The sequence below is a fragment of the Corvus brachyrhynchos genome, unplaced genomic scaffold (assembly GCF_000691975.1).
Source record: "Corvus brachyrhynchos isolate BGI_N302 unplaced genomic scaffold, ASM69197v1 scaffold44, whole genome shotgun sequence".
Lineage (NCBI taxonomy): Eukaryota > Metazoa > Chordata > Aves > Passeriformes > Corvidae > Corvus > Corvus brachyrhynchos.
The window spans coordinates 4,987,721-5,009,691 of record NW_008238359.1 but is presented as its reverse complement, the minus strand read 5'-3'; the positions used below and the strand labels follow the sequence as shown (position 1 = coordinate 5,009,691).

Here is a 21,971-nt window from a genome sequence, read left to right as displayed (position 1 = left end):
GTATGGAAACAAGCAACTCTTTTTCTGCCAAAGTCAAGTCACTTAGGAAAAGTGATGTGATTAGGATTGACATGTGGCTTTGTCTTGGGACAACATTCTGGTTCGAAAGAATCTTACCTAGATTATTTTTATGCTCAAATATTTTCCTTTTATGATATTATTTCAAAACAAATATTGGGTAATCATTCTGTCGTCAGGGCATCATGCAGCCACTAAACATGCAGCCACTAAACACAAAAGACTGCTTCAAAACTTTCTGGAGAGGTGCACTGTGGTGCTGCAGTCCCAATGGAGAAATTGAGGCAGTGAAATGCAGCCTGGCAGTGACTTAACCCCACCCAGCCAGGCAGCCAATGTGCTTGCTGGCCTTGGTGAGTGGTCAGATGGACCGTCCTAATGACACACAGGATATGATGTGATCCCTGGCTTGGTGTTAAGGAAACTTCTCAGTCTGACCATTCACAGACTCTGACAATCACACTCCCAGCACCAGAACCAGCACCAAATGCATTCCTCAGCACCTGGTACAAGCAGACTCCTGACCTTCAAGTACACACGTTTTCCTTTTGCACCAAATGCTCTGACCTGTAACCAGAAAACTGAGGCAGAATGAGTCAATCTTCCCAGTGCAAACAGCTCTTGGTGGAGTTTCCTGACAGCATTATCCTCCTGCGACTGCCAGTGTCTACTCACTCCTAAGAAGTTACCTGACAGCATTTGGACCCCAGTACTTGTTATTTATCCTCAGAGCAGGATTCAAGAAGTTCCACTTCTCATGTGAGTCAATGAAATATTTAAACTGCAGGCATTATTTTCCAGTTAATCTTTAAGAATCCAGTATTTTACATTCCCCTAGGAAGGTGTGCTATGGGTTGAGAGGCAGTGTGCCTCAGATTTAACCATTATTCGGTGCAGCTATGTTCACACAATACAGCTGAGAAGATGGCAGAATACTTAAGGATATCAGGCTACAGGTTGGAAAGTCTGCAATTCAACACAATAACCGATTCTGAATAGATTTTGGAGTATTCGGAATGCTATTTCTCAACTATGTGGAAATCTCTGTGACCAAAACTTCTGAACAGGTCTTTCAGTTAACTGCTAAGAGTAAAAGTGAATCCAAAGCAGGTGTTTCAGACAGGAAGGGCAACACAATGCCATGAGCTCTAGCAGAAGATCTCCTTCAGCCTCCTGAGCTAATTCTCTACTGAAGGTTAAAAGTTGGGACATAGCAGGGGAAAGGAAGCAGGAACTTCAAAGCCATTTGAAGAGACAGATAGCTAAATTTAGATTAAATGGCAGGCATGAGATAGTATTAAGTGACAAATATAAGACACTGAATCTGAAGAAAAGAAGGGAAAGGGACAGAGTCAAAGACAAAAATCCTCAGGCTGAGGAGAGAACTTGCAGGAGACTTTACGAGAGGAAATACTACAGAGCCCCTCTCCCAGCATCACTTAGAAAATAGCAGCAGACAAAAACTTTGTCCTGTTACAAGAGCAAATAAACTGGGAGCTGTTTCAAGGCATTTGTGTATGTCTGGGGATACCCTAGACCTCACTTCACAACAAGCTTTTTGGCATCATTGCTACATCCTCAGCTTGGATTATGTAGCCTTAATTGAAAGTCTCCAAATGTGAAGAATAATGTCTGGTTTTGACCTTCATGAATAAGAAACACCACTGTAATCATAATACTCAAGGAGTCCTAGAGGAACAGGGGTGTTTCCTTCCCCGACCAGAAGTTGCTTGGTCTGTGATTGTCTCCTGATTCTACACAGAGGCCTCATGGAGGTAGTCCCTTCCAAATAACTGAAGTGATACCTCAGCACAATATGATCTATCACTGCTTAGTACTGTTGGCTTCTGCAGTAGAGGTTAGGTAGTAACCCAGAAAACTGCTAAAACCTGAAAAGACAAGCATCACACAAACTAAGCACAGGACCAAAAAGAGCAGAGGACAAAGATTCGTTCACATGGCTATTCCACAAAGGCTCAATGAACACCAGCTGTATTCACATCAATCTTTAATAATAAACATTTCCTTTCACTTGTAACCACACTGTAAACACTGTGCTAGGCAAGCAGTGCCCATTTCACAGGCTCTGAGCACCAGAAGGAGCAAAGCCCATCTGCCTTGTTTGCTGCTTAGTTAATTGCTGGAATAAAACCATTACCCAGAACATCACCACCTCTAGCAAAGAGCATTATTTTTTTTTCCCCTCTTCCCAGGCCCAGTAGAAACTAAAATAGAAAACCCATCATGCTAATCACTGCGTCTATGCTCCTTCCACAAGAGAAGCTCTAGGAATATTTTCAAACCATTGCATTCTTATAAAAGGGCAAATGTAAATTTTCAGGAATGGATTTCTTTTTGGTTATTATACAGGTTCACCAGGAAGAGAAACATTTTTGCCCAACAAGATATATCAGAGGACACCAGACACACATACAGCTAAAGCTTCTATATTTTATAAATAGTTGCCTTAGTTAACAGAAAGATATCTCTACAGAACTCTGAATTGCATCAAAACCCGCAGAAAACTGCAAGTGCTTGAGCGACAAGGATATGAATAGAGGCAAATGAGCTCCCTTTTCAGACATAACTTGTGACTTTGATAAATCTTTCTGAGAGATGAAAAAACTAGGATTCCATCAGATGGTTACATTTACAGTATTTTTTTTTTTCAAGTTCTGAACAAGGATAATCAGGAAGGGAAGTCTGCCATTTCAAAATCACCGTGATATTGAGGCTGAGAACCTGCATTATTCCTTTCACAATGTACAGAAAAAACAGGCTCATTTGCCAGGAATTATTTTTACTCAAGCAAATCCTCACATGTCTACATAAAGCTCTGTCAACTAAACTATCACCTGTTCCACTACAGTGAGCCTTAAAAACCCATCACAGGACAGTCAATATGCAATGATAGGTTTCAGAAAGCAGCTTGTCTGTTTGTGCAACAAAGTAAGTTTCCCAGGCATTTCATGCTATGTGTTTTCTTGTACTTGAGGACTAAAGCCATGAGTAGTATCGATCCTACCTTCAAAGGAGAAATGTGCGACTGTAAAACGTATCCATGGACATTCTCTATTTGAGACAAGTTCTTCTCCGACACATGAACAAGCTCTGGGCCTCTCACTTCATGGGTTAAACGAGGCAAAGTATGGTCATGTGGAGCATCCTCATCTTGATAACGATATTTCTAGAGGAAGAAAACATCAAGGAAGAACAAATAAGCTTTTAGGAGGTAATTCCTATATTTTAATATAATTATGGAATAACAAAATATGATACAGTAGACAATAATCATCAGATTTCCTATGATTGTGGAGAGACTGAGTCATTATTTTTTAAACATTTTATCAAAGAGAGAAATGTGGTATATGTCACTGATACACCAAACTTTCACCATCAAATAGACCTTAGAAATGACACACTGAAAATGAAAAAAAAGAGACGTTGATCAGCTAAGCTGTAGTGTCAGATCACATTTCACATCCCTGTGTTAATAATTGCAGTTCTATAGCCCTTCTCTGCAAAATATTTGAGTTATTTTCCACTTGGCAGTACTCTGCTGCTGGAGAGCACACACACTTCCACAGAGCCACAGTCCAGCAGAAGATTCCCCTGCAGTAAAGTTCTATCCTTACCCTGAGCATTAATGGGGTTATACCCTTCTTCTCCATAGAGAGGCAACATGAGATAAAGGAGAGAAGATCCCAAATGAAGCTTGTAACAACAAGGAATATAACCCTAAAAATTAAGTTTAATGACCTGATCTGTCCTCCAGCTAGAATGCTTTGTAAAAAGGTGCCATCCCCTCAGCTGCGTCCTGAGCAGGGGGCTGCTGGATAAAAGCCTAAGATTTATTTGGATGGCCATATAAGCAAAATAAATCTGAAGTCCAGGTACAATCACAAGAACATCCCAAAGCAGACCTCTCCATGCAGCAGAGCTCTCTGCTGCTCGTCCACTTCACTTTGACCACTCAGCTATGGAGTGTTTTTTCATTTACTCATCCCTCCAAAGGAAACCACCCCAGTGTATTCCTGCCTTCAGTCTTATGTATGGAAATGTTTCAGCAGTTGCCAATTATTTTCAGAATACACATGTGACATGATTTATTCTCTTCTTCTTTTCTGGGATATGCCTGCAGCCTTCACATATTCACTTTTCAGATAACAAAATTAATGAGTATATGAAATGACTGGCACCAGCCAAATATTATTTGAGCAAGAAGCCATCAGTCTAATAGATAGTAGTCCAGCCAATATCACATTTAAGGCTTGGCACACAGATCATTTAAGCCACAAGCAATCAATTATTTTTTTAATCGAGTGAATACTCTTTCTAAAAAGACAACTACTCCAAAACATCCTCTTTAAAGTGAATCATTTGCTAAAATGTAATTAGGAGAAATAAGAGCAGAATACCAGTCATCTCATTAACTCAGGAATGGGGAAAATGGAAATGTCCAGTGACTACTTTCTAAGGAGACAAGACAGCAGTGACAGAAGCCATAAGAAGCTCTATCATAGAATACAGTACATTCCAGGTTGGAAAGGATCTTTAAGGTTATTGAGTCCAACCATCCAACCCAGCACTGCCAAGTCCACCACTAAACCATGTACCCAAGTGCCCAAGTGCCACATACACATGACTTTGAAATATCTCCAGGGATGGTGACTCAACCACTTCCCTGGGCAGCCTGTTCCAACGCTTGATAGCCCTTTCAGTGACGATTTTTTTCCTAAGGTACAATCTAAATCTCTCCTGGCACAACTTGAGGTTGTTTCCTCTCGTCCTATCAGCTGTTATTTGGGAAAGAGACCAACCCCAACCTTGCTATACCCTCCTTTCAGGGAGTTGTAGAGAATGATAAGGTACTCCCTGAGCCTCCTTTTCTCCAGGCTAAACACCCCCACCTTCCCCAGCCACTCCTCACAGGACTTGTGCTCCAGACACGTCTCTGGCTCAGTTGACCTTCTCTGGTCATGCTCCAGCCCCTCAATGTCCTTCTTGTAGTGAGGGATCCAAAACTGAACACAGGGTTTGAGATGTGGCCTCACCAGTGCTGAGTACAGGGGGACAATCACTGCCCTGGTCCTGCTGACAACACTTTTGCAGATACAAAAATTTATACATAAATATATATAGGCTTCCCACTTCTCTCAAGTTCCTGATCTTCTGGCTGCATGTGGGAGGAGTGGAGTCCCTCCCACTATAAGGATTGAGAGCTGCACTGCAAAGTAGGACTTGGAGGTCCTTGTGGATGATAAGCTGGACATAAGCCAACAGTGAATGCACAGCCCAGAAAGCCAACCTCGTCCTGGGCTGCATCAAAAGAGGAATGGCCAGGAGGTCAAGGGAGATGATTCTCACCCTGTACTCTGATCTTGTGGCACCCCACCCGGGGCACTGCATCCAGCTCTGGGGTCCTCAGCACAAGAAAGACATTCCCTCCTCTGTACCTGTCAGAGCAGGTCCAGAAGAGGGCTACAAGTATGATCAGAGGAATGGAGCACCTCTCCCATGAAGACAGGCTGAAAGAGCCTGTTCAACCTGGAGAAGAGAAGGTTTCAGGGTGAGACCTTTCAGTATTTTAAGGCGGTTTATATAACGGAGGGAGAGGGCATTTTTACATAGGCATGTAGTGACACGATAAGGGGGAATGGTTTTAAATTGGAAGAGGTTTAGATTAGATTTTAGGAAGAAATTTTTTCCTCAGTGTGATGAAGCATTGGAACAGGATGAACCTCCATAGCAGGTTGTGGATACCCCATCCTTGGAAGGGATGTTCAAGCCCAGGTTGGATGGGGCCCTAGGCAATCTAATTTAGTGGATGTCATCCCTGCCCTTGCAGGGGGGTTGAATCTTTAAGGTCCCTTCCAACCCAAACCATTTTATGAGTCTATGATTCATTCTGTGATTATATATACATACAAATATATACAATAAAATAGATATGCTATTCTGTCCAGATCATTTTTGCAGTTTTGCACTGCCAGAAGCAGTGTGATGTGGCCTTAACAAGAGAACATCTCTTTGATCATCAGTAACTCCTTTCCCCATCACCGCACTGCAGTGTAGTGTTGCATAAACAGAAGCCAAAGCCCAGAGGAAATTGATTCACCCTGAGCCCCGTGATCCCAAAGAGCAGAACACTTGTGTGGATCTCCACTGATAGACTTGCTTTATAATTTGAATTGATCTATTTATCCAGTAACTGTACATTCCCAGGACAACTTCAGTAATATCCATGTTCATGTGCCATAAACTGAAAAGTTTACAGAACAGACTTCCACTTTTCTATTTGTCCTTGTCTCCTTCCCATCCCAAGCCCAGCCTTCTCCTTCTTCACAAAGTATGAGCATAGAACATTTCTGGGTCAGTCCTGCTATGGGTTTGCCTCATGTTCTTAGCACCAAACTCATTGATTTTCATACATCTTTCCTCCCACTGCATCTCTTCGTTGAAATGCTTTCAGCTGTGAACCAGAACAGCTTGACACAGCAAAAATCCAGTGGTAAGGCTGAAAATACCAAACCAGAGTAAAGACTCTCCTGCAGAAATGCCTCATTCGTCTCCATCACCCTGCTCTGATGGGGTCCTGCAAATGTCCTTGAAAAAAAAAAAAAACATTTCTCTAGAAACCTTTCTCTAAGGATTAATTCAAATTTCTGGAGGGAAAAGCATGATTGCACGGAACTGCTACTCTTCACTTGACAAAAGAACAGGTGGATGTCTTATGATAATTAAATTACAAATCAGTGCCTGCTGCTGACAGGGTATTGTACACTGCCAACTAGCATCAGATATTTAAAATCCTCTGTAATTACCTATAATGGGGGCGTGGAGTGCGCTGCTGTGAATTTTAAATATGAACATGCCTTTTTATAAGAGATCATTCTCTCTACAATGTGAGATTATTACAGCATCACTGCTACTCACATCATACTGTCTAAAGGAGCATTTCTAAGGCTGTGATTGCCAAAGAGATGTCAGCTAGACAGAACTGAAGACACGAATCCAGCAGGAGGTAATAGTCAAAAACCTTAAATTTCAACGAAGGCAGTTCTCAAGTTACAATAGCCAGACTATTGCATTGGTATGAAAATGCAGATGTTCTTACAACCTACCTTTGACAGATTGTCAGTGAATCAAGATAGCTGGGAATCTGTCATTCAGTTCTGGGCCAAAGGGAACTGGTAATTTTTACAAAAGTTTGTTGTTTACTTTTCCTTTTTGTTGTTGCCATCAGTTTGCGGAAAATACAAATAGAGCATTTCATTTTATATCAGATCAAATTGACCTCAGCTGCTGAATGTGGCCCAGCTGGAGGTGTCATTCAAAAGCACATGTCCCATTCTCTACACAGCTCTTTGGCTGGACCACACTCCAATACATCACACATCCCTGCTGCTTGCTATAGGAGGGCTGCCAAAGGAGGGAGCTAAGTGTGGTACAGGAGTGACAGGCTCTACAACATTCTGTGAAACGAGCAGCGAGTGAATCCTGGTCTACGGAGAATCCTGACCTACTAGAAAACATGACATGTCAAGAGACGCACGAGCAAAAAAGCAACATTGCTTTTCACTCAGCCAAAACTTTAAAGTAGATACAGCTACAACAATGGAAAAAAGTGCCACCACATACTCTGAGACCCATTCATGGGTGGATCCCGCTCCCAATCGCTCTCAAAGCCAGTGTGCTAGCCAGTGACCAGTATATTACATTTTGTCTTGGGAAACAACAGCAATACTACCAGTTTTAGCTCTTACACATCAGCATTTTGAGTCTTGAATACAATTTCTGTTTTACAGTCCTCCTAAGGAGGGGCCAGGCTTCTGCTCCTTACACGCTGTGAGTCTTCATATAAACCATTTAACACTGAGACCAAAGGGAAAGGAATTTCTGCAGGAAATTTCCCACGTGAGACAACGACCTCTTACCGATCCAGTTGTCCCATTGAATCTGGAAATAAGCAAGGTATGCAACTGGGTTCCAACACTACCTTCTTCTTCAGTCTCACTCACTTGTCTTTTCTCTCAAACCAGAATTTGAGCTGCTTTGCAGCTCCCAGGTAGTTTAGCCCCATTGCTGGGCATTGGACATGGGAGCTACCATTGAACAGGGCAAGCGACACCCACCTTCTGCATGAGATTAGGTCCAGGGTTCAATACCCTGGATTTGCTGAGAGAGGTTATGGATGCCATATCCCTGGAAGTGCTCAAGGCCAGACTGGATGGGGCTCTGAGCAACCTGCTCTAGTGGAAAGTATCCCTGCCCATGGATGGGGGAATTGGAAGTAGATGATCTATAAGGTCTCTTCCAACTCAAACCATTCTAGGATTCTGTCATTTGTTCTCAGTATTAGCAGCCAACAAAAACTAAAACCATAATGGAATTGGTCCATTTAAACAAATGAGTAATATGTAAAGTCCCATTAAAAAATGTTAATGTCACCTTGTCTTACTTTGGTGCTCAGTATTTTCTTTGGTCTTCAATGTGTTGAATTTTACTGTCACTGCTCTCCAAAGGCAGCAAATTTCAATGTCATACCAATGAGCATCTTCGGAAAACAAACTTTACAATTTGCACACACAAGTCATTGGGCATTCATCCAATCATGAGCAGAAATAATATTACTCATCCAACTGATTGCAAATGAGCAACACAGCTTGAATTCTGAATATTTGCAATCAATCTATAGAGTAAAAAGAGGGAAAAAAAATACTCTTCTCATTACATAAAATGGAAGAAATCACAATCTGCTTGCCAAGACTGTGGAAGTAGATTAGGAAGCTTAAATCATTGAATAATTATACTTATTGTGAGTGACTTGCTCTTTTGCTTATCAAGTAGATTTCCAACAAGATTGTCACTATATCACAGCAATACCTTCCATCTAAGAAGCCCAAAGAGCTTTACAAGTGGTAGTCAAGTCTGATAACATCCTGTTGATGTGCATCATCTAAAGGTGGGTAAAATTAGGCACAGAAATACAGCAACTCACTCAAGGTCACAGAGAGAATCAGTTCATTAAACAGTAGTAGAACTGAGGAGATTTTTCCAGTCTGCTTTTCTAAGTCCAAGATCTAGTGCACCTACACCGACTTTGATAGCAACATTAATTATTATTTAAACATAAGGCTGATGTTTGCTGATGCCACTGTAATTTATTTTTACTTTTTTGGTTTGGTTTTTTTCCTCACAAATGTTCCAGGGTAAAGCAGTCTTTCTAAGGTCAGGAATTAGGTTTTTCTCTCTCTCAGTGTAATAGCTAGCTGTGCTTTGGGTAATTTACAGTGTGCTATCTCAGAGAGACACAGTGAATTTTAGAAGACAAGAGGTTTCCTCTAAGAGCCAAATTAGTTCACAGAAAGAACATTATCAGTGCTGAATACTGAGAATTTGCATAGATTTTCCATTTAGTACAACAAGAAGTTTTGGGGGTTTTTTTAGGAGGGAGAAAAAAAAAGTATAATTTCTTATCTCAGTTTATTGAAAGCACCAGGTTTTTGCCCAAAGCAGGAAATATATACTCAGTTAAAAAGAAAAAAAAAAGAAAAAAAAAAAGAAAAAAAAAAAAAGGGGGGAAAAAAGCAAGTATAATGCAGTGGAACAAATACGTTTTACAGTATTCTCCTAATCTTATTTTTTGAAACCCTAAATAATTTTCCTTTTCATGATGAAGAAGAAGAAGTGAGATGGACATTAGCCAAAGTACCTCTTCCTTTTATCAGCTGGAGGTAGTTGCACCTTTTCCTCACAAGATGGCAGAGTAACCATCGAGTTAAAGCATACTCTCACTTTGAACTATGATGTGTTGTAGGGGAAAAAAAAGTATTTATGCAATGTCATAAAACTTCAAACGATTCTTATTTTGAACTGACCTGATATAAAATTATTTAAAAAATAGAAAAAGACAGCAATCTTTTATAGCAAGTATACATAAAAAAGCAGTGATCATACATAAAGCTGGCAGATGGAGGGAAGTTTTAACAGTTCATGAAAGTATCAAAAAATTATAAGCAAGTAAGAACCTATCAGTTTTTGTGAGCTTTAGAATGAAGAAAACCACTATGTATTGACAAGATTGAGACTAGCCCAGAATGCTGCATTCCTCCAGGAATTCTAAATCCTAATTAAAACCGCCTGCATGCAAATCTGTACCATGAGGTATTCAGCTCCATATGCTGCATCACATTTTGGACCTGTTAACAGCATCAGTTTATTCCTCTGGAGGCTGCTACTTGCTATCCAATAATTTAAAATAGATTTTCAACTTGAAGTGCCAATATACAAAAAGACATTCTAAGAGGGTGGCTTTGCTTGGATTAAATGGTGAATGTGGCTGCAGACTATAAAAATCAGTAACAAGAAAAAAAGAAAAAACAGCTAATACTGATTTTTTATCTAAGGGGAGCAAAGGAAAGACGTGGGTGAAACTGTACCATTTATCAGCATCAGGCAGTAGCCTTTCTCTATCCCTCTGTCCTGCAATAACATCACTTGCTCACTCCTTTTTATAGTGTTCAACTATTCCACTCAAAGTATTTTTTTTCTGATATGTCCATGTTCCCCCATTTGCTGTAGGAGATTTCATGCCTCCATGTCTCCTTTGTTTTCCCCTGCAGCTCCCCATGCAGCCCTAGATGCACATCCCCATTGATCCCTCTATATCTGCTGCTGCAGCTCCCCAGCACGGAGCCTCACAAATTCTCCTTTTCCACCCCTTGCCTGCCCTAAAGAGCAGCTTCTGGCATGGGGGAGCTGTGCTGAGGTTACTACTGAGTGGTTGGGGAGGCAGAGCTGGGAAATGCCATCAGTTGCCGTGTCTCAGTTTCTCTGCCAATAAGGCTGTCGTGGGAATGCAGCCTGGCAAAACAGACACCTTAGGTTTACATCAGAAGAGTACAAAGTAATCATGGAGTGTAATAAATAAATTATGGATTCGCATTGCCTGAAGCAAAGGATAAAAGAGAAACAATTAAAAAAACCACAGAACAAATGGCTTGCCCCTCTTGTGCTTTTGGTACCAAAAATATGTATTTTAATTTAGTCCAGCAGCACGTGATACAGCAGGCCATTTGCATGCTGCAGCTGAAACCCTCTCCCCTGTCTTCACACAGGAATTATGTGTCTGTGGGATTCCAGTATCATTTTTCACAGAATTAGGGGGATTCTGCCAAAATTATTTTGCTCTACGAGGCAAAAGGATGCTCTCAGGCTAAGACAGGTGAATGCTATTGTAGATAACTGCTTCTATTCTTGATGTTACCACAGAACTCTCATGCAATGCTAGGCTTTTCACAAAACAACTTTCCACAGGTGTAGAACTGAGATATTCCTCACTTTAAAATGTCCTGCAAGCCACGGATGGCCATTTTTTGCAGAAGAGCTGAGCATCAGCAGCTTCAGCTGAAATCAGTGAGAGCTGGACTTTGTACAGAAGAAATACCATGGAATCCTGTGCCCTCAGTCACCTGCACACTAAAGAAGTTCTTCCTCATTTCTGCCTGTTGCCTCTTGTCCCGCTGTTTGGCACTAGCGAGCAGAGCCTGGCTCCCTCCTCTTCACACCCTTCCTTCAGGCACTTACATACATTGATAAGGTCCCCTCAGTGTAAGAGGAAAACCAATGAAAAAATTAATAATGGAGCACTTGGCACTCTTTGCATTAAATAATGGATGAAGACATATGTTGAATGTAAAGTGCCATGTGAAGTACCACTCCACGTGACTGAGAGAAGCAGAAAGCCCATGAAAAGAAAAGTAACCATGTAATTAAAAATGTATTAGAGTTGATGCATATTACAATACTACATTACAATATATGGCCACAGAGGGCCTGCAATAAAGTTGCTTAGACCATCTCAATTCTTGCATTTCCTAAATCTGAGCAGTTACCTTTATCACCCTGCCATCCTTTAACAGTTCTTTGAACACAATGTATACACACATAAAAATACCTCACAAATTTTAATAGCATTCCTGTTAGAGAGAAGTACTTTTCAGTATTTTTGGAAAACTGACTCTCCTTAAATAAAAATACAAATGCTTTGTGTACATAAACCTGACAATTTCACTGTTGTCACCCTGATGATCCTAGACCATTAGTTCTGAAGATAACATTTTCTACAAACCAATTTATGTTGGAGCTGAACAAGTTATTACAAGTTTCAAATATTCTTCTTATCAGTTCCCTCTTTGAAAAGCTATGAATTTTTACCAAGAGAAAGATGGATTTAGTCCATTTTAACTAGATGTTCAATAGGCCAGCAAAACACATTTTTGTCAGGTGCATTTGCATGTGCTTGACACTCATAAGGGTTGAGTTAAACATTTCAGTAGCAGGGCACTTATTGAAAAAACAGCTTTGGGCCTTTGGGTCTTAATCCTTCCACAGCCTTTCAGTACAGCATAATTGTGGTAAAATAATCTACATTTTCAGATACTTTAATAAGCCCTGGTTAGTGCACAAGCAGGCAAAATAGCTGTCATTGTAAACAACACAGAGAAACAAAGATATTGCATTAACAAGGGAATATTTGCTTTACTGAGGCTATTGTAAAAACCTCTATTTCCACATTTCATCTCCACAGCAACCTAGTTCCTGATCTAAGGAGTTTATGGTTCCGGGGGAAGCTCTTTCAGCTCAATGATCTGATGGTGACACATCAGGACAAAAGTGTACCAGGTCAGGGGCTGGGCAGCAAGGGAGTACCCCATTAAACTGGAGTACCCCAGTAAACCTCAGGTACACTGAGCTCAGTGTAATGGGAAAACTGCTTGGGTTTACACCTCTGATGAATTTACCACTCCTTGGGCCATACTTTACCTGAAATTAGGAGGGAACATCCTGTCATCATTTTTATTTATTCTATTTAAAAATAAACTAACAGAGATATTACACTTGCATTTTCTGAAGTGCCAAGGGAGCCTGTCAGCACAGCTTTCCTCAGTTTTTCAAGTGCCATAAGGCTTAGCCTGAACCAAGGCAGCAAGTGGGTCATGGAGAATAGAACTCCAGGTAGCAAAGCAAAATTGCAGGAAAGCAAGGGATATATGCACAGATTTCTACTATCTGTAGAACTGCTTTTAGACCTAGGCGTCTACTATTTCCCTTTGTCTTACTTGGATATGGAAGCATTTTTCACGTTTGAGCTTAAGTGTGGGAGTCAACCAGCACTTTCCCTGATGGATGAAGACAGTGATTCTCTGTTGGGGCTATTGTTGTTTAGGGATCTCCTTCCACAGTCATGTTGGAAGAACAGGCATATATTTTATTTTTAAGTGCTTTGAGCACTCATATTTTAAATAAGCCAACTGAGCTTTTAGTCTCTGCAAACATAGATTAGAGTCCATGCTTCAATTGCAGAATCATAGAATCATTAAGGTTGTGAAAGACCTCTGTGTTCAAGTCCAACCACTAACCCAGCACTGCCAAGTCCACCACTAAAGCATACCCCTGCCTGTCACATTCACGTGCCTTTTGAACACTCCCAGGGATGGTGATTCCACCACTTCACTTGGCAGCCTTTTCCAATGCCTGACCACCCTTCCAGTGAAGAATTTTCTCCTAATATCTGATCTAAACCTCCCCTGGAGCAACTTGAGGCTATTTCCTCTAGTCTTGTCCCTTGTTACTGGGAAGAAGAGATGACCCACACCTCACTGCAGCCTCCTTCACGGTAGCTGTAGAAAGTGATCAGACATTTATTTTGCATCATGTTATGGTGTATAGTTGGCAGGGTTAGTAACGTCTAAAAAGTTCTTTAGAGCTGAAAAGTGCTATAAAAATACAAATTTATAATATGTGGCATAGAAGACTTATTTAGATGGAATTAGATGGAAATGTACTACCAGTCCATGAAAAGCAAAACTCTACATGTGTTAACCTGGAGAACCTCAAACTTCATTGCTTTTGAAAGTTATCACCTTATTTTCTGTTGGAAACTACTTTTGTGTGTCACAATTGTGTCTGCTTATCTTCGTGCTGAATTCTACTGTATTTTGCACCTTTCTGATTGTTTTTGGTGGGTTTGCAGTTGCAAAGAGCAGGGGAAGGCAAAGGAGAAGGTTGAAAACTTTAGAAGTTAGTAATATTATCTCTGAGGAAATAACAAATTTCTTTCTGGCAGACTGACCTTATCAGTGTTCAAAGCCATCCCTCTTCGTGATAACACCAGCTTAATTAAAAGGTTAAATCCCTCCTGTGCTCAATAAGAATTCCTATTTGAAAAAGTCTAGATAAAGTAACAACTTTCTTTTTAATTTATGTTTTTGGCTGAAGAAAGTAAATTTCTTGTATAAACTAACATGAAGAAAATAAAATCTAGGTTCCTTTGGTCCTAACAGCTAGCTTTCAGGAAGGCTGGATAAATGACTGTCATCTGAATAACAATGTCATGGTACATTTTCTGTGTTCTTAATTATTAGAAAATCAGGACAAAGCAAAACCCAACCAGGTTAAAATTAGATTCAGCCCAGATCATAAGGCAATCATGAGGCACTCTTAACTTTGAAATGAAAGACATTATCTTAAAATGATACCCAAAACAAAACTCAGACAATCCCAAGCAAATAGCTTGGTCTAGACACAGCAGTTTTATTATTAGGCAGAGAGGGTTTTTTAAGTCCTGACCCAACAAATGGATTGATTGATTATAAAAATAAATATTTTCCAGAACTTTATATGTGCAGTGGGCCAAATCTGCAACATCCATCTGGAAATATAGCCTATTTAAAGATATTACTCATTTTCTATCTTTTTAGTGCTTAGCTAACTTCTAGATGGATAGCCAAAGACCCATATCTCTGTCTGTTTTCTGATGAACTAACAATCCAAACTCCAAAAAAATATAAGTTTTCTTGTAAAAATAACATCGTTTTCTCTGCATAAACCACCTCTACAAAAAAACATGAGTCACTCTGGATTTTCTGTCAATCCTCTGCTACTCAGCTGATAATACCAAGGAAAACAATTTGTTGAGTCTGGAGCTGTGATTTTCTGCTGAGGAAGAGAAATGCTTCCTGGGAACCAAACTGAGAGCTACAGCTCATTTTTATCTTGAGAATGAGAAAGTAAGCATGACTTTCACTTGTTGACCTTTGTTGCAGTTGATCACAGATCTAAAAGTCAGTGCTATATATATAAAACATTATTCACATAAACTATCATGTATAGAGTGGGAAAAACACATTTTACTATTTATAAAACATCTCTGCATGAGCCAAGTTCTGGCAACATTAATCACAATTGTGTGAATGCCTATCCACAGCAAGGAAAATGTACTGTTTTGAGTGATTCATCTCATCTCTGCTGCTCCGGAAGGGGTGGGCTGCCCTTTAATGGGGCTTGTAACTAACTACACAAAAGCTGAGATATTGGCACTGGAAAACCTCACTCAAAAGTTCCTCTGGCACTCAGATCTTGAGTGGATGTGTGCTTTCCCTTGGGAGGTGTGTTTAGTTTTTGGTGTGGTGACTTTCTCCTAAATGCTACCTGACTAAACCAAAGTGAAAACTGCCTGTGTGGGAATTGCCACAACTTGTGAACATACAACTAGATTAGACATTTAGATTACAAACTGGGAAGAAATTCATTACTGGGAAGGTTGTGAGGCACTTGTACAAGTTCCCCAGAGAAGCTGTGGATGCTCCATCCCTGGAAGTGCTCAAGGCCAGGTTGGATGGGGCTCTGAGTAACCTGGTCTATTGCAAGATGTCTCTGCCCATGGCAGGGGGGGTGGAAAAAGATGATCTTCAATGTCCCTTCAAACCCAACCATTCACTCATTCTAAGATTCCATCATTCTATGATTACTTTAAAAATATTTTTTTGGAAACCAAAATATAAAAAAAATTTTCTTCAACACCCTTTTACTAGTTTCATATGCTGAATAATCATGATGATCCCTTTCAATACAAGCCATTCTATCATCGTATCTGTAGTTTTGAAAGCTGAACATAGCATTAAGAAAATCCCATTTGCCAGTAATGCTTTGGCCCTATGGATCCACGTTCTCAGAGATATTTTTCAGCTTTATTAGCTTATTAAATTATGTCCCTATTAGCTTTTCTAATCACCAAAGTAATGCTTACATGTGTCAGCAGAAAATGTTTTGAAGACTTTCTTTTACAAGTGATTAACTGGTGTTACAAGATGCACATTAGTTGTCTGAACAAATGTAGGATGATATCTCACTTTTGTACTGACTGTCCTCACTTTTTTAAAAATACCATTAGAATAGTGAAATGGCTAGGAGTATAGGATCTTAACACCTTGTCTTCTTGAACTTTCCAACTAATAAGTGTCATGGAACCACAGTGAAAATGTTTCCTTCATTTCTTATTACATTGTACTTACAAAGCAATTCAGCAAAAATTTATGTCTTAAAAAACTTGATGAATAAGACTCGCTGAAATACATTAACAGGAAAAAATCTATTCTCAAAGCTTCTGAAGCACTCTGTTGGAGCCAATGTTTCCAAGTGAAGATTATTCTATCGTTGTACCAAAATTTCAAAGCGTTTCAGTTATTATGCTAATCACATGAAAATTAGCAGTTCTCGAGTCCCTCCCACCTCACTAATTTTCTCACATCAGTGCAGCTCATTTGCAAGTGTTCTGCTCTCACCTGGAAATAGGTCAGATGTCTGCATTTCCCAACACCCGTGCATGCCTTCTGACAACTCCCTGCATGCTCCCAGAGTTGACCTGCCTGTAAAATAATTTCAACACCTGCACTTTAGCAATACATTGCCAAGCTATACTAGCTGGCCTCATATGCATAAGTATTCTGGACCCATTTCTGTTCCTTGTTCCAGCTTCAGAGCGCTTCAGATTTTCAGTAGTACTTTTACATAAAACACACTGGCTTGGAACAGACCATAAATGGCACATATTTGCAGATCTACACAAAAAACCTGGAGCCTCTTTTCTGTATGCTATAAATCTGGAATTGCAAAAGTTCCATTGCCATGTTTCTTCTTTGAATTTATTTTAAAATATACCAAAGAAAAAAAAGGGTAGCCATTTCCTTCAAACGTGAATTCTTAAAGTGACTCTATAGCTGACATTTCTATCTTGTCATGTACTTGTTTGTTTTGTTTGCTGGCATTTTTCCCAGGATATATCAAAAATCAGTATTTGGTCCTCATTAGTAGGATGTGGAATATATATTACTTGTTATGAGGAAGAAAGTGTATACAGAAAAGTCCCAAAAGAGCATGAAAAGGATAAAAAACAAAAGATATCCCAAGTGGAATTAATGCTAATATCTGTATTTATTTATACCACTACCCACAGGGGCTCCACTTTAAATACTACCATTTCAAAAACTGCTTAAGCTGATTTTGGAGTGAATTAAATTAAGAATTTCCTTGAAAAAACAAACTAAGGGAATTCAACATCTCATTCAATTGCTTTACTTTAACTGGAGTTTTTAAAATATGAAGATAAATATAATTCAAAACAATATTAAAAAGAAGATTTGAAATACATTAATTTGCTTGCAAGTGTGATTTTAAATATTTTTAGGACAGTTAATGAAGATGAAACTATGAAACATTTCCAAACAGAAAAAGACTTTATCACAAACCACAGTAGTTTTAACTACCTACATCATATCACATTAGCAGCCAACATATATATATATATATTTGCACAAATTTCATTTTCTGTTTATTTCCTGACCTCAAAAAAAGCTCATTTTATAAATATTTTCACCTAAAATCCCTTTAAAGTACTTATTTTAGATTTTTGTATATTAAAATATTAGAAAGAGAAGAATTAGAAAAGAGACCAATACTATTCATTAGACCTGACATTCAAGAAGGGATAGCAATGTAATTTATTAGAGCTTTAGCATATCTGAAAAAAAAGCAGGCAAATATTTGGGCATACAGTCTATAAAAATAAATTTGTTTCTATCTTTAGACATTACTAATCTGTTTGCCATTTAAGCCTCAAAGAGAAAATTATAAATAAAGCAAAACTAAATAAAAAATAAAAACCAATACTAATTAAATAAAAATAAAAAACTGATACTAAAACTCACATTCCCCTCAGGGATGAGGGAATTCCTAGATATCATAAAAGTGCAATTGTCTATTGCAGAGTTTCTTGAACCTCTCTCTGATCCCATGCAATCCCTTATATTTCCAAGTTTTAAAAGAATTTTTAAGAGGGGCTAAATTATTTCTAAGTTTGTTAAGCCACCTGCAATTCATTAAGTGGAGAAATTCAGCACACACATCAAATCATAAGAATCACTCTGTCTCTTTTGCTTTAACGCTTTCAGTGAAATGTGCTTCACAAAATTTGACAAGTCTAAGGTGAGATGCACAGTCAAGGGTTTGCATTCATCCATTTGTGCAGGATGCTTTGCAAAAGCCATCATAATGACCTTTAATTTCAGTAACATAAAATATGCAGTGAATCCCATTCCTTCTCCCTTATAAATGGCTTCTTTAGCTGAGGCCTAATAACAGAAGCAGCAAGCTGAATATTGATGGCAGATCTTTTCCTCTGGATACGCAGAAACCACTGAATGCGGAACTTTCTCCTCCTGCGGAAATCCTGTCCTTAATTTCCCGAGGTTCGTTAGAAAATCCCCAGACAGTGCTGTGTCCAGCCAGTATTCCCGTTTGCCATCAGCACCATTTGAATGAACAATCACTTCTAATGGAGGGAGGTTTCCTGTGCTCCCAGCCCTCTTAGCAACCCTCACAGATGAGTTATGCTGCTTTTAGCCCTGCTCAGCCCCGCAGCAACACCTGAGATGTCTCCAAGTGATGCAAAGATCACTAGGGAGAAGCAGACCTAGACAGAGAGGGGGGATGGGAGACTCCTCTCACATACCCCAAGTAAAGGAGGGAGCAAGGTTTGAACATTTTTAAGTTCTCTATCAGAGGTACAGACTACCTGAAGAGTTGGGATAGAAGATCGTCAGACAGCGAAATAACCCACAAAGTTCACAAACACACGAATGGCCAAAGAGAGTTCACAAATTTTAAATAAAAGATCACACTCAAGTACTTTATATTCAGTATGATCCTTCATAAACAACTCATGATTTGGTGAGTAGATGGAGGAATTTGCTACACTTGGGAATACCAACATATATAATAGCAGAGCAATAGGAAAGCCAGGGCTTATAGAATTGAAATACGACATCAATATATGTTGACACAGGAACAAAAGGACATAAAGTAGCAATACTGAAAATGCTTTTGCCAATGGTATGAAGTGGGGAGACAATGTAATAAAATACCATTGATGGAAACAGACGTGGTCATAGAGCTCCATCATTAGTGTACATAATACTGCCAAACCCAGAAGAGTGAGAGTCTCTCTCTTTATAGAAATGCTTGGGTTCTGACACACAGACAAGATTTACAACAGCCCTGTTGTTAGGGTGTACATGCACACAAATATATATGAAAAATGTTTTAAAATTCAAATAAAGTTTTCAGTCTCAGCTTGCGGTGAAACACGTGTATGGACGTCAGTATTAAACTCCATAAAAAAGACTTTAAAGGGATATTAGTAAATTTATCTTAGTGAAAAAGAAATGAAAAGTCATTGAGAATGTCAGCTACAATTTTTCTGTCTTTCTTGATACTTTATAATTTCTTAGAGAGAGGGAAGACTACACTGTCATAGCAAAAATTGCTTCACAAAGACATTTAAAGTGCGCTCTCTAATGATGAAAAATGAACTTAAAGCACAGAACATCTGGTTTATTCAAAAGATTCCTATTAGCTGAGTGGGATTATAATGACCACTAACTTTATTCATATAGAAAAATATTTCACTTTGCAGTTACAAGTTTCCTTATCAGTTTGGTAGTGATGTTTAGAATTAACAACAGCATAAAGTGATGATTTTGTAACCAAATTTCTTTAAATTAAATAAGATACTGTAAACAGGGTCTACTTCTTTTTTACTTTATTATCTGTGACAGGTTTAAATCCACACCTGTAATCCCAATGCACATGTCTGTTGCAGGGGTATTTATTCAGTACACCTATATAAAAATGGGTTTGGCAGATTTGTAGGTATCAACAGCAGCAATAGGATAAGCATCCTTCTTATGACCACTAAATTGTTTGGCAGGAAAACCAGACACACCAAATTGAATGTCTTTTTTAAGAGAAATTATTTCTCTAAATGGGCAATAATTGTGGCTCCTCTGTTTATGTTTTCCAATATGGGAAGAACTGGTATTATTTAGGGGTCAGTCTGGATTAATCAACAGTATTTACACACTTTCCACCTCACACCCTCAGACTGGTGAGACCAATAGTGTTTGCAAACCTGGGAACATGCATGGAGCAGTTGTTTTCCATAACTTTATTTTATCATTTTGTTTTCTATATTTTGACTTTATTTATCCCTTAAGCTAAACAAATTCCAAAATATGAAACAGAAACTGAACACTTCAAAACTAAAGCTCTTGTTCTCTAACATCCTTCAGTTCTCCTCATTATCTCTGGATAACAAGCCATTTTCCAGTATCTCCTGTAGGCTGAAAAACCTTGCTAATGCTCAGCAAATTAAAAAAAAAGTCCAAAGCTGCAGTGCCTAGAAAGTGCCATTAAGTGCCTACAGCCATATCCCAGGCACTACCAGGTTAGCTTTATATTTCAAGTTACTGCAATTGTTATTATCAAAAAAATCTATGGCAATGCAAGGACTTGAAACTAAGTCTCCAAATCATATATTGAAGCTTATTCACAGAAAATTCTCTGCTCAAGCTCATGGGAGGAGAGAAGTAAGGCCTCTAGGAGTCAAAACCCTAATGCCATGCACGGGATCCAGAACCAAGTGATTGAAAATGCGAAGATAGTCAGACTGGTTTTAGGGACATGAAAGAAAGCAATAAAACAAAAAGAAGGTACCACATTGAAAAGTTCTTGAAATTTCAGGCCTACACCAGTAAATACAACAGAACAGTGTCCTTGCCTGCAAACCCAAGTCCCCCCACACAACTTTGTAGTTTATCCAACAGGGAACTGGCAAGGTGATATTAAAAAGAAAAATCCATCACCATCTGCACACAAAGTGAAGCTGGCATTGTAAGTTCTGATCAATGCATTTCCTTTTCTTCAAGTTCTATTTATACTTGGATTTGACAGAATTCTTCCTGGGGATGTAATCACGGGCACTACGGTATAATTTGGAATGAGAACAAGAACATTACTAGTAAAGAGGCCATGGGGGGGGTTGTAGTTTACTTAAAATAAAATTGTAGAAAAAGGACTCTTAAGAAACTGTATTTAAAGCCTAAAGAACTAATTCAAGTCCACAATTTCATGGCAATATCTAATATTTTGCCGTGGGCAACAGAAATCGTAGCTTCATTATTAAAAAATCACCAGGTAAAAGAAGAGTCAGAGAAATAAGCACTTCAGCACTTTTAGCACATCATTTTCCTTATTTCAAAGGAATTGTGTGTGCTGAGAGGGGCGCCCCAAAAATTGACTTGTATTCATGGGCTGTAACAATTTAGAACAACAAGGACCTGTGGAATTGGAAAAAAGAGAAATGGGAAGGGTTAAGGAGCATTTTTCACAGTCAGATGGGATTGCTAAAATATGCTGAGTATGGGGAAAAGGAAGTTTTCCTCGGAGGTGGTGCATGCAGGAAGGCATCTCCCTGAGCATTTTGAGCAGCCACTTTTGTCCTTGGTGTGATGTCCTCGCACCTGCAGGCCACAAGTTTTGCCACTCCCCTGTAAGCACAAAGTGCCTAGAAAACACCTACCAGTTGTTTCAAGATCTGAGAACCTAACACTATAAATCTGGCAGTCAAGCACACCACTGGCATGTTAGCAGAAATCTTAGACGTGTATAGGTGGGAAGCAGAGGTTTTCCACATGGCAGCCATGGGGCTTCAGATGGAAAATTGTGTTGCTCAACATTCACAAGATTGTTCTTTAAAAACAGAATGAAAACAA

General features: G+C 39.2%; 1 protein-coding gene across 22 annotated transcripts in view; it reads right to left on the bottom strand.

The window, feature by feature from the left end:
* DLG2 (discs large MAGUK scaffold protein 2) overlaps window positions 1–21,971 on the bottom strand; it is a 1,005,290-nt gene that overhangs the window by 536,681 nt on the left and 446,638 nt on the right. For all 22 annotated transcript variants that reach the window (XM_017735865.1, XM_017735859.1, XM_017735860.1 and 19 more), the window contains one exon: window positions 3,044–3,205. In XM_017735865.1, coding sequence (XP_017591354.1) covers window positions 3,044–3,205 — 162 coding nt within the window. The remainder of the gene's footprint in view (window positions 1–3,043; window positions 3,206–21,971) is intronic.